General features: G+C 39.4%; 1 protein-coding gene across 1 annotated transcript in view; it reads right to left on the reverse strand.

Moving 5' to 3' along the window:
• Positions 1 to 14,342, reverse strand: part of slc45a4a (solute carrier family 45 member 4a) — a 31,402-nt gene extending 17,060 nt beyond the window's left edge. Inside the window, exon 1 of the mRNA XM_078268504.1 lies at positions 13,918 to 14,342. Coding sequence (XP_078124630.1) covers positions 13,918 to 14,221 — 304 coding nt within the window. The 5' untranslated portion in view covers positions 14,222 to 14,342. The remainder of the gene's footprint in view (positions 1 to 13,917) is intronic.
• Between the last annotated feature and the right edge of the window lie 153 nt (positions 14,343 to 14,495).

Genomic DNA, 14,495 nt, shown 5'->3' on the forward strand with positions numbered 1-14,495 from the left:
AAAATGGTAGAAAAAACGGTTTGGTGTGCTAGGCCTGAATGTAACATTGACAAGCAGCCGCACTTCACACCTTCTGCCAAGTATGTAAACTTAAATGTATGGCTAAAAGTTCGCCAGGAACACAGGTATATGAAGTGTATTACAAGATAATTATGCATGTCAGGCAATCATGTTTTTTTTAAGATTATGTTTTGCCTTTAGTCATTAATCGACAGTAGAGAATGGACAAGAAACATGTGAAGAGAGCAACAAGCATCTCCAGCAGCGACATTGTGAATACATGGTGTGCATCTTTGCGTTACTTGAACCTTAACAGGTACTGTACAACTGTCAACCTCTGTGTTTCTCATGAGCTGGCCATAAACAAGGCTTGACCCCTGTCACCGTGGTGACCAGGTCTTGGGAACCCTGTCACCACGGAGACTCCATTACCTTCACTTCCTGGCTCCTAATATGGCCGTGTCATTCACACAGGGCTTCCTGTTGGGTTTGTTCAAACTAAGGAAAGCTTTGTTTCTCTCCGTTTGTCTCACATTTATTTTTATTCCCCCTTTCTGTCTTTCACACACACACACACACACACAATACCTTACGTTAAAATCCAAACAGACATAGAGCAGGAGACATAGATGCAGATAGGAATCTGTCTGTCTGTAGGTTTGTCAACATCAAAACAGGAAAACAGTTTCTATTATTATTAACAGTTCCCCTTCCACACACAAACGATACAGAAAAAAACAGAAAATAAAGACATGTCTCTGTTCACACACACAAATCACTTACTCATAACACAGGGCGTATATCAAAATACTGGCACACACACACCTTACTCTCTCAATAGACGTTAAACACGCACGCACGCACGCACGCACGCACACACACACAACAATACTGAGAGAATCAAGACGCAGGAAGTATTTCAGAAAGAGAGAAAAAGAAATGAGTGGAGTAAAGAGCAAGGGAGGGAGGAAACAGGAGTGTGAGAAAGGATTAAGATTAAAAAAAAAAAAATTTAAAAAGGGAGAGGATAACGTGAGAGAAGGAGGGAGGAAACGTGGAGGACAGAGAGGGAGAAAGCCGGAAGGATCTCTCTATCCTGACTGAAAAATCTCATATTCAAGGCGGCAGACGGCTATGATTGTTGTTGATTGATCGTGGGAAAGAAAAATGTCCAATCTGCTCCATGTATCATCAAAGCGCTTGTTTTACTACGCACATTACACACACACACACACACACACACACACACACACAATATGGAGCTCAATGTGTGACTGTTGGAGTACAGACTGCCCATTCATCACAACTTCTGCGTAGACTTTATGTGTGTGTGTTTCTCCACGTCACGCCTGCACTCATAAACCGACAGTAAAACTTTGTGGTTCCAAACAAGAAATCACTCAGATAGTGTTTTTAAACACTTAAACAGGGAAAACAATGCCTTGTAGAACCACATTACTCAGAATTTGAGGTTAAACTTAAAAGAACAATAGCTTTTTTCCCCTGCACATTTTAACAGCAGCCCTCTCCTTGTTTTCTGGACGTCCTGAACAAGGATTACTGTATTTCTGTTTTTGCACTTTGCACTACAATTTGTTTTAAAATTATTTCCTCATAAAGCTTGGGAAAATCTAAATTTTAGAAAGTGCCCTCTGTATTCAGTTGTTCTGGAAATGTCTTAGCCCCTAAAAGCACATAAAAACAAAAAATATGTATTGAATAATATAAACATAAAGATGCTAACATCTCACATAAATATTGACGTTCATGGCCAATACAGCTGACATAACAGGATACTTTAAACATGATTGGCAACTTTATTCTGTAAAAGTGAAATTAAAAGTTTAAACTAAAAGGTATGGTGGCTTTCTGGGGGGCAGATAATTGATAACTAAGCATCCAGGCACATCAGATTTCCATATTATCATCTGGTGAGATGTTTTTAAATTTCTATTGGTTAAAAAAGGTCAAACATGCCACAAATCTCCTGTGCACTCAATGTCAGACTTTTATTTATTAAAGACTGCATGACATGTTCATTTATTGTGACCCGCACACATAGAACAATAAAGAGCTTCAGACTAGATTTTAAATGTTTGTATTTGATCCACTGTACAGGCAAGTTGCTTTCCTCAGTGCATTTATTACCATGAAAATGAGCACTTTATTTTCAGTCAATCATGCACCGTCCTGCTGATGCTAACACTGCCTTATGAATATGTATTAATCCACTGCTGAACATAGTGCACAACAAATGCATTATTTACTTGTGTTTGAGTAACTACATTGCCCAGCTGTTTTAGGAAAATACTAGATTTAAATTAAACTAAATATTTGTGACCCGTTTCTAAAGATTTGCACCTAAGGTAGAAACAAATGGGCTAAGAGAGAGTGTTGAGAGACACTTTGCTGGTTTTAGTTTTTTCATGGGATTTCTTGTCAGAAAGAAAAATGTAAAATATTGCCAATCTTATTTTTTAATCCATTTTCTTCTTTAAATATTCTGTCCTGACTTCACAACTGCTTGTCCAACATGTTTACTTTCAAAACATCTCAAACCACTGTCTATATTTTGGGTCATTTTATTACACAGTGAGTACAAATTCCCCTTTAAAAGCTGTAACCATGTGCCATGATGGATGTATCTTTTCTCTAACCCCCCCCCCCATTGCTATCTCTGAGTTTTCTACTTCAACTCTCATGATGATAACAATGTTGTGTTTCCTATCTAGTAAACAAAACCCACTATCACTCACGTCTACATCTCTCCATCCCTCTCTTTGACCTCCCCTTCTCCTATCACTCCTCCAAACAAAAAGTCCAATATCTCCTTTCACTCTTATAAACCCCAAACTGAAATCAAACAATCTGACCTTTTCTTTAACAACCAACAAACATCCACCTCATTCTCTCCTTCTTTCCCTTCATCGCTCCTCTCTCTCTCTCTGTTTCTATCCCTCCCATAAACACAAAACAATCCTTTCATATCCTGCGCTGGCGTGAGAAAACTGTAGGAAAAATGACAAGCGTCCAGAAAACATCCGAGAAATGGTGTGAAAGTGAGTGTAGGGCAGAGATCACGAAGGGAGAAAGTGGGCAGGAAGGAAGGAGGGTGAAAGAGAGAGTGAGAGACGGAGAGCATGAGGAAAGGAAAGGAGGAAGCAGGTGTTTTTGATTAAACAAAACATGTGTACGGAGTCAGGTGTAGCATTCAGAGAGGAGAAAAGAAATGCCAAAGATGGAATTTGGGAGCAGATTTGAAATATTAACATCAGTATTCTATTATTGATAAGCATCTGGGGGTAGGTTTTATGCCAACGCTAGCTGTAGGCTGCAGGCCCCTTTGTGTCCCTGCAACTAACTAGATCGCTTTTTTATATTCCTCTACTTAAAAAGGGACAATCATCGTCTTGGGCCTTCTTCGACCTCACTTGGTCTTGGCTTTATGGAATATATTTCTGACTCTTAATCCACTTTCAGTCATCTTACAGATTGGCATGCACTCTGTGCAGTTTGTGTGACAGTTTGTGTTTTATTTTGTCATCTCTATTTGTTTTTTGTGTTGCAGAAAAGGAAACATTTCATAAATAAAATCTATTAAAAAAAAAGGGGCAATCATACAATGAAAGCAAACATGTACCTGAAGCCCCAGCAATACGTTGGTCAGGTGTTTGAGTATTGATGTCTGATGCGGTTATTTGTGCACAAAAGGAGGGGAAAAAAAAAATTGTGATTTTTTTTTTATTAATAACTTTTCAAATATGCAAGTGAGTGTAACAATAAATATATGGTTAATAAAATTCCAGATTGGGTTTTTTACATTGTTGGCATTACAAAATTGTATTCACCGTAAGAGGACATTTTTGTTCTAATTTAAGGTTATGCTATACCCATTAACCTTTAACCTGCCGTGTCTACTTCAGTCAAATTCACCTTATTTCTCTGAATCCTCTTCGATTAACTGTTTTGTTCAGTTACTTGGCTAATGCAAGCATTGTACAACAGCTCAGCAGCCACTTATTTGCCACAGCGTAAACATATCATAAAGGTTTCTGAGGCTTTCCAGTGAGCTTTTAACCAGGAACTAGCAACAAAAAGCTAACACCGATGATTGAGTACAGCCACTTTAAAACGCTTTAAAATTTGGTGTTAAAGGTTCCTTCTTACATGTACTGAACATCTCTAATAAAAAGAGTGACGACGGTGTTATTAACAATTGTGTTACATGATACCAATGAAAATTCTGCATTCTGGTCTGAAGGAGCTTCAGTAACTCATTTCATGAATCAAATGAACCCATTTAAAATAAATGTATTTCTAAATATCTGTATAAAAGAAAAAGCTGAATTAATCCACTGTGATTCAAAACAATGAAACATTAGTTTCAATATGATGGGAGTGTGCACTGCTTTTATGGGCACTGTAAATGTTGAGCTAACAGCTTTCTACCTAACAGAACATCCTACAGATATTTGTGAAACCTAGTGACCCCAACTCTGTTGAGATAAAAGCAAATAACAAAAAGGTACCAGCTTGTGCTACCTGCTAACTTTCAGCCGACATTTATGCTCTCACGGACTGCAGAGTGGACGAAGGAAGGGCAGAGTCAGAACGAGAAAGAAGTGAGGGGAGAAAGGAGTGAGTCATTGCACTTCCCAGCAGTAAGTTAAGGGCGAGAACATCAATCTCATAACAGACACGCACAGTCTTTAGCACCCACACACAGACTCACAAGCTGCACAAGCAAGGTCATCATTAACAAAGTGCCTAGCAGAGTGAAATACTGGGTGATGTATGGGTGTGTGTGTGTGTGGCTCTGCAGCTGATGACAACAAACTGGCAATCAAATCAATGCAGGAAGGAGAATAGTATTGTCTTCAAGCAGATTATTTACACACTAATTTGGAAATTATTGCAAAATAAGAACTGAACTCAGAACCAGTCATGGCTTTTTCTTGACTGATGGTATTTGTTATTAACTATTTTTAAATAGTTTTATATTTTAGTTACTTTTAACCTTTAATTTGACTGTAAAGCTATTAAATGTGCTATATAAATAGTTATTAATATGAATGTGTGAATGGACTATACCACACACACCTTTATATTGAGTGGTTTTAAAATGTGTGTGTACGCGTGTGTGCATAGGGGTAAAGACCCCCGCCAACCCTCCTCTCTATGAGGTGGTATTAAAATTGAATGAAGCCTGCATGTAAACACACACACACACACTCACAGCTGCTTCTAGTCAGCCGAGTTATGTAACACCACTGCAGTAAACTGGCTACCTCCTACTGTGAGACACACATACACAGAGGAAGAGATTGAAACTGAAAAATAAATTTAAAGTGTTAAATCTGGTGAATGGCAATCTCCAAATGTATCTATTTAGCTCTATTTTAAAGCCTTTACCATCTGCCAATTACATTAAAATATGACTATATGTGACTGACAGCAGGGATGCGGGCCCTCAGACAGACTGACCTGTCACACACAGGAAGCTCCAAACAGCGTCACTGGCTGCCCTTTAGCTACCAAAGAAGCGATCAATAAAGCCAATCAGCAGCAAGTTAAGTAATCTTATGTAACCACAAATACAGTTGGTCAGCAAAAAGCCCAGTTATAGTGGTGTATTCGGGTGCCAATTAAAAATGACAGAAATGTTAAAGTTTGGTTTGTTATAGCCAAGGTTACAATTAAGGATGTATTTTCTTTCAACTCATAATGGCATAACGGACAAAAATGCACCAAGCTAATGGTAAAAATATCCATAGGTCTTTCATTTCTCCATCATAATGTGTGTAAATGAATGTAACAAACTAAAGTGATGTTTTCATTGATTAAGTTCACGTCGTATAAAAAACATGGGCGGTCTTGGTTTGGATTTATAGGATTCACTTGTGGTTTCTGTTCAAAAGAACATGTCAGCATTATTAGCTTTGTAGCAACATAAACAGCAATTCTGGCTAAATTGAAATAACATTGTTAAGGACTACAGGTGAAAATTTGGTGTGCAGCATATTGCCTTTTACAAATGATCAAACATGGCTGAAAATTGTGTGCAACACTACTTCAACTCACTACTTTAATTGTGTTAGGCTACAACTAACTTACTATAGCATTGTTGTTCCTCTGTCAGTATTTTTGCTTTAGTAGGAAAGATATAGAGATATATATATATATATCTTACAGTAACAGAGCCCCAAAAATCTGACAAGAGTCCACTAAAGTAAATACATTTTTTTTTAAACTCCGATTAATCCCGCCTTCATCATTTCAGCCAGATATATGACTGTACAAGATTAGTCTGTCAGTATCCATCATCCATGCTTTCAGCTATACTGTCAAAGTCAACTAGCGACAGTGAGAGAGCAGATGTTTTTCTACTCTCCTTCTTATACACACACACACACACACACACACACACACACACACACACATAAAATAACCCTAAGGCCAGCTATTACCGCTTCTTATTATTATAGCTCTAGTATATAATAGTTATTATAGCCTCTGTGTGTTGCTCAGTTTTATAGATTTTCTTTGACTGACTACTGTACTACAGGCCAACTTGTCTGTATTTTATGATAAATAAATTGATGTCAAGCAGAAAAAAAAATTACATGAAACAGTATTATTTCATATAGTGACAGTACAATCTATTTGGGCCCAATTCTATTACTATATTAAGATTATTTGTGCTCACAAATATATTTTTGCACAATATTTTTGAACTATTATTATTATAAACATTTGGTAATTAGATCATATTAATATAAGATTTGTATCTTTGATGGACATTTCTCAGCTCTCATCTGAGGATCAGGGTGCAGTTATGATTTTTGGTTTCATGCTTCATGGCCAGTCAAACACTTTGGATGAGGAGAATTATTCGCAGCAGCTTTGTGTCCCATTAGCCTTGTGTTGCGATCACTGTAGAACTCCAAGGTTACTGGCTGTGGTGTTCTGAATGAGCTCTAGGTGAAATGTTAATGCAGTGTGGGTGTTTTGTTTGGGCCTTCTGAAGGCCATGTGAATCCTATTAAATAAAACATCTGTGATGGGAGCTTGATAACCCAAATGACCAGCCTGCACCTGCTGCACACTCGCAGGTGTTTACACAGACAAACATCTGACTTATTAAAGCAACACATGGAAACAATTCATTTGCAAGTCAATTTAAATATATTTGATCACAACTTTGATTTAAAACCATTTTTACGTCACTTCACAATTACTTAAGTTACTATATATACATATTCCTTATTCATTAACTCGTCAAAATATTCAACCAAATAATCTTATAGAACACATCAAATATATAGCGAATGTGTCTCTTTTGTTGAACAGCGCCCATTGTCTCTAAAATAAGATGCAGAACATGTATGTCAAAGTCATAAAGTAATAGTAGTCAGTAGCACAATATCAATCTACGGTTTTCTAACATAAACCACCATAAGCTGCTGGTCGTACCAGACCAATGAAAGCTGCAGCAACAAAACCCTTGAGTATATTGAGTTGAGCAAGGCCGTGTTTTGTTATTTGCAACCCCCGTTTGAAGAATTTGTTTTTCCTGATATTTCTTTGTCCCTCGTCATCACCTGAGAGCTCCGTGGTGGCTTGTTTTTGATGAATTCACCTCCCTGCATGGACAGGGAGAGCTGGGAGCAATGTGCTGACACACACACACACACACACACACACACACACACACACACACACACACACAGAGCTCTGTATTCCTCACATATCTTACACTTATAGCTCACACATACCTAGCTTATCGCCTGTTGCATGGAAAAACATGCACACCCGTATGAATGCACATAATATGGCTTTGTCTTAAAGACTAAAGTTTCTGCTGACTCTACACTTACATCAACACAAACACACATGCATGTACCACAGTTTTGATTACCATAGAACCCTCTCAATGACCCCCTTATGGTCCACGCACCAGAGTTTGGGAACCCCTGGCATTAATCATCGCATAGCAGTGTTGCTGTTTGCCTTGTCTTCTGTCCACTTACACCAATAACCCCGCTCTGTAAGCGATGTTAGCAAATAACCCTTTCTTAAACCCTTTTGTGTCTCCTTGTGTGTACAGTGATACCATTAATAAATGAACAAAGTTACTGCAGCGATTATATAAAGAGCTATGAATAGGAAGGCTTTAAATAACTGACTAGACTGGTGGGTTTGTCTCTCACTCTCCATGTCTCTCTGCAGAGACATAGGCAGAAATGTACAAAGATAACGGGAGACTGAAGATTGTGGTTAAACGGCCACCACGTCAAGAATAATATTCACACTGTCAGTGGCTCTTATTTCTCCCCCTTTTTCTATAGAGATGTTTTTTCTCTTTCCAACATACTGTATTTCATCTGCCCCTTGATGAATGCTAGTGTCTGTAGTTACCTCAGACATGCTACATTTTACACATCTATTCACCTACTCTGTCTTCTATCTACTCCGGCCTATGAATGACTGGGTCAGATTATGGTGATTAGTCACTGTGACATCAAGCCAGTCATTTGTATAAACCCATATTACTCTATCTGCAAGGTCAGCCACTGGATTAGACCAGCTACCATGATAGAATCACTCAGTGGATTACGTTACCTGAAAAGCATAAACAATGCAAGATCAAGCTGCTTTGTTGTACAATAAATAGCATGCTACATGTAGCATGCAACATGGGAATCTAAATTTTGTAGATTGCTGCATAAATTGGCATGTAGCTCAAGTCAATTGAGTCATTGATGTTAGATTACAATAACAATTAAGCATTTAAAAATCACTGGATTTGGGAGCTAACATTGGTAAAATGCTACAGAACAAAATAACAATCACAAATGACAGAACCAGATAGCATTTTGTTTTATACTGAATCAAGCATGCTGGGCTCGTACTTTGAAAGCCTCAGACTGCTGCCAGCAGAATGCCTCTGGTCCAATGAGCTGCATGCTAACATGCTACCATCTAGATGCCTTGATACATGTGAAACCGTAAATACAGGATAGGTACTTTTATTAACGTTAGGGTTTCTTTTAGCTTTTTATAGCAAAGGTGGGCCAAGACCACCAACAACATAATACACTTTTATAAAATAAAACATTTGCATTCAGGGGAAAAGAGCTGCCATCAAATGCCATGTGTTTAATCAGCGGGACTATTGTTTAGACGATCATCTACTCACAAAATGAATCACGAGACAAGATGCATCAGGATCTGGATGATCGCTCAGTATCAGCGTGCACATTTCACTGCTGTGTGGTGTGTTAAACAGTGGAAGGTGTATCCAAGGAAATTGAATAAACTAACGGTCAAGACACTAGTACAGGGAGCTGAGACTTTCAGCAACAGAACCTGGAATACTTGAATGACATTTCCTGTTGGAATGTAGAAATCTGGCAAAGCCAAGAAGACCTCCAAAGAAGGATAACAATGTTGCAGAGCTGCCAGCCCTGGACTGTTCGTAGGCACTACATCGGTGGCACAGCTGTACACTAACAGCTAGTTAGTCAAACAAGCTAATACACAGATTAAGATTAAACAATATTTATGGTGAAAAAGCACCCTTTGGGTCACCTTCAGGCAGTGATTTCCTGATACCCAACCAGACTCATGTGGTTTGAAGCAAACAAGCAACTGTGTGATATCTATATACTTAATATGACCTGAACTAAGAAAAGTAATTGATTCCTTAAAGTGAAAGGTGTCTGTGCCATAACATTATTTTAACCTGTTTCCAAAATAAATCAATTTGGTAGAATGTGAATAAGAATAACTGCACTAGAATAAAGAAAAGTTAATTCATATCGAGGACAAGTTGAAGTTTTCTCATCACACTAACAGCCTTTTCACGTTTTAAGAAAATACAACTTTTAGGACTTAGTCAACATTAAATGGATGTAATTTAACAAATGCTTCACTCTACATTAAAAGGACATTTTACTCTCTAGAAAAGTGGCTCAGTGTTGAAGGCCATCACCTTATTCATTATCACCCAACACTAGTTTCTGCTATTGTAAAAATAAATTTACCTGATAATTACTGCTGCTAATATGGAGCTGCTGCAACTGAACATGAATGCATCAGATGAAGATAACGATATTTTTGTCATTTTGTTGACACCTTCAGTTTTGTTTTTAATGAGTATCATGATGCTTTAACAGCTTTCTGTGTACACTTTGAGCTCATAAAGCTTAAGCCTTATGCAATACATCATCCTCCTAACCAAAAACACGTCTGCACTCATCGCTTCCTCCATGTTCCACTCCCTCGCTGCATTAAGTCTTTCGGCGAAGCTATTACTCACATCAGCCTTTCGAAAAGGCCACTAGTAAAATATACCTGGGGGAGAGGAAGAATGGACCTAAAGCCACTGCACAGAAGTAACATCTTTACAAAATGCCCCTGAGCTGCCCATATGGCCCATTCTCAATCACTTCTTATGGAGGGCTGCAGGGATGACATATTTTTGTAGGCCAACCCCAAGTTCCCGCGACAAAAAAAAAACAATGGGATTTTTTCATTTGATTATTGCAGACAATAAGCTCTGTGGCAAACACAAATTTATGATACAAGTTTTGATCATGATAATCTTCACAAATGAACACTGCTTTTATCATTTTGGAAGCGTAAAGGCAATCGGCAGAAGTAAAAAGCTAACGTTAGCCTATAACGTCACCACCACTAACCTTCCAACTTGTCATTTGATTTTGCATGTTCAGCGTGATGACGTTTAATGACCCTGACAACCTCTCACATAATCTCATTTAGCCACTCTTTAGCAACAGCCTTTTTGAATACACATAAAAGCTTCAAAAAATTCATGAGTGGGGTATTTACTGACGTATTTTAAGTAGAATAAAATGTGAAAATCTCTTGAGCTGGTATTAACCACAGCACATACCTTCTTTCAGGCAACTTACCAAAAACCCACTGACTTCGAGACGAGGGAACTGGAAGTGCAAAAATGCCAACTCATATCCGGGTTTTAGGACTCATTCCTGCAGCACTCTATTACGAGTGACACATAAAATACTACTACCAAAGATAAATTGGGTTTGGTTATTTTCCATGACATACTTTTTTTTCTCTGTGCCTATCTCACTGGTTTAAGGGAGTTATGTGTGATGTGATTGTTCCTAATGCATGTGTGTGCCTTTAGGGAAAAAACCTGTGTCCTAGTCTGAGTGACTGCTGCCAGTAGCTCAGAGACTAAAAGAAAAGCTCTGCATGCTCTTCACACAAGACCTTGTAAGGTAGGGGTTTCTTATCCTCTCTCTGGGTTGTGAAATATGGACTCCTTGACCAAACTGTGTCTGCTGCGCGCGCACACACACACACACACCTCCCCTTCTCTGACCCCAGTGTTGTGGGGTTACACACACACACACACACAATGGTTTCACTCAGTGCGAGCCAACCAACCAGCTATCCAGCTAATTCCAGTAGCTACAGTCAGTCTCCAGCGTGCATGGAGCATTAACCACATGGAGGGGGGTCGATATTTGTTATCCCAGAACTTGGACCTCCGCCCGTAGAGTTGGAGGCGGGGTTTGTTTTCATCGCACTAGGCCTGTTTGTTTGCAGGCTGAAAACATGAATCAATCTGCACAAAACCAGCTATTGTGGGGGAAAAGCATGAAAACATATAACATCTAAATAGATTCATGAGACAAAATCAAACTCAGCTGATCATGACCGTATCACAAGAACTGGAGAGCGGCACAAAGGAATTCCAAACAAAGTTGCTCAGGACAGGGAGTAAAACCTTTCCAAAATGCCACTGTGAACAGACCTTAGGATTACCTTAAATCTGCTCTGGTGATGAACCCACAAAGAATTATCACCCAAAGCTGCTGCTGAGTATTTTAGCATCTTTCAGCTCATTGTTTTGTTTTGTGTCTGCTGGATGTGTAAATATTGCAACTGTTTGCTAACAAGTTCGGTATATCAACGCGATACGTCAATGTTGTGTTGTTCCACGTAAATGAATTATTGCTGCTTTCACGTCTGTTCCCACAACAAATGTGGTGATGACTGATTGGCGTCTCAACAATAGCTGCAATCTGAACACATCTCCTGTAATACTGCCACCACCACCTCAGTTGCTCTGTAGTTTTCACATTTGATGTGTCTATGTGGGTGTCTTAATGTGATGTTTTTTTTTAATTTTTTTTGTATATGCGTTACATGTCTTATATGTGTTGTTGTGCTATGGAACATGATGAAAAGATGTGTGGAAATGATTATCCCTATGGGACAATAAAGACTGACTATCTATCGTATCTATTGTGTTACATTTCAGGCACAGTAAATGTGTGCATCTACAACAAATTAGTATGAAACTCAAACATGTTGCACTGCACTCTGAGTTTATTTGGATTGAAGGCAATCCCTTTGATCAGCAGTCAATTAGCCTGACATGAAAAGACAGACATGACTAGATTAACTCTCCACATCAGTGATAAATCTCAACTAGACACCAAAATCCCTGCTCTGTCTGCTTTAGATTTATTTATTTCAGTGGAGTAATCTGTAGCCGTACCTCTCAGTGTCTCCAAAATCTACTAAGAGGGGCTCAGACACATCCTGATCTAAAGGGCAACTAAATCAGGGCTAAAATTAGAACAAAAACATGCAGCACCACCACCGGTCTGATACTACAAGAGACAACCTGATAAAAGGTTACAGTAATTATGATTACAAGGTACAAATTGTTCTTTAGAATGCCACCATTATTAAGACTGATTAATAGACTGTTTTGCTGCCATAAGATATTAGACTTTTTAACATTTGGGAGATCTCAGTACCGTCCTTTTGAAATAACAGAAAATTGGAAGTGTTTCAAAGCCTTTCTCCCTGTGGCGGCCCTTCATGGGTGAGCCAGCCAGGAGTCACGGTGGCCACAGAGCGTCCTGTCACTCATGTCGCCTTGGTTATGTAAGCTACGAGATCACAGTACGCCACTGACGGGGAACGAGAGAAAAGAGGGGAAGAAAGGGGGGGATTGCATGGGAAGTGACTTTGAATTATAAACAAGGTTATGGCTGTTTCAGCCTTTTATCTCCCTCTCTACCTCCCCTTTATCGCTCTCATGTTCTTCTCTCCCTAATCTCCTCCTTTTCACACCCTCTCCGTCTCCCCTAAAGGGCTCCAGTGTACTACAGACGATATTCGACTTAGCAAAGGCTGTCAGAGACAACGCTAGGTGCAAATGACAGTACACTCACTGTGACTGTGACTGTGTGTGTGTGTGTGTGTGTGTGTGTGTGTGTGTGTGTGTGTGCGTGCATAAGATAGCTAATCTCTAGGCAGATCCAGTGGAAGTCCATCTGAACAAGGTGAACAGGAGGTGGGATAAATCTAGCTGCCCAAAGTGTCCTCTTTAATGCCAGAACAACGTCAGGACAAACAACATGACTACCTGTTCCCCCTCACAAACTATATTAAGTTACCAGCACTTTGTATTCTAAATATTACTTCTTATTCCTATAAACAGGGATACAATGTTCACATCCTGAATAAGAATATACTTTATTCTTCCTTGCAACCGTCATCTTGGACTTGGGGAAATTGTAGACAAAATGATCAGTAACAAACATAATAGTTGGTCAAATGAATTTATTGTGAAGTTAATTTTTGCAGCACAACTTTTGAAACTGCTGCTTTATGTAGAGTCAGTGTAGCAGATGGCCAATTAAAAGTCTTCTACAGTAGGAGGGGATGAAATGCTCCGCTTCGTTTTCGGGGGGGGTCGGAGGGTGTGTAAGGTGGACAGCAGGAAGAAAGTGAGAACAGCAACAGGTAGCAGGTGACTAAAGAGACATTTCTTCTGGTACTTACCACTGTTTTAATGTGATGAACCTGTGTTTTTATGTAAATGTGTGGGGATCATTTACTTACCTATTTGCAGCAGGACAGGTGTAACCAGCGCCGTCTCCATGGCGTAGCAGAACTCCCGGCCAAACATCACGGCCCCATGCATCACCCATCTCTTCAAGGGTATGCCTTCCACCGATCCCTCGCTCACTGACTCCTCCCCTCCTCGACCTCTGCTGCCCCTTGATCCATGCGCCTCGCCTCCTGCTCCTCCTTTCTCCTCGCCCAAGCCTGATGGCGCGGAGTTTTTGCCGTTAACCCCGCCCACCAGAGATCCGACCTGCATAGCATCGGCCTCTGTGTTCTGCGGAGGCATGGTGGAGGGCATGCATGCAATGAAAAAAAAAACAATGCCCCCCCCCCCCCAACAAGCTGACAAATCGGAAAACAATTACCTGTAGCTACCAAAGGAAAATGACAATACTACGTCCCTGCTTCCTTAAACTAGGTATCAAGTTACATGTAGTTTCTATAAAAAAAAAAATAGTAGTGACTTAATTACAATCTTTACAAGCAACAAATTGCAGCCTGTGGTACTAACTGGCTGATGATATAGTAGTATAATCTACTTTAAAATGTATGCAGTGCTAATACCACTAGAA

The sequence above is a fragment of the Sander vitreus genome, chromosome 14, assembly GCF_031162955.1.
Source record: "Sander vitreus isolate 19-12246 chromosome 14, sanVit1, whole genome shotgun sequence".
Classification (NCBI taxonomy): Eukaryota; Metazoa; Chordata; class Actinopteri; order Perciformes; family Percidae; genus Sander; species Sander vitreus.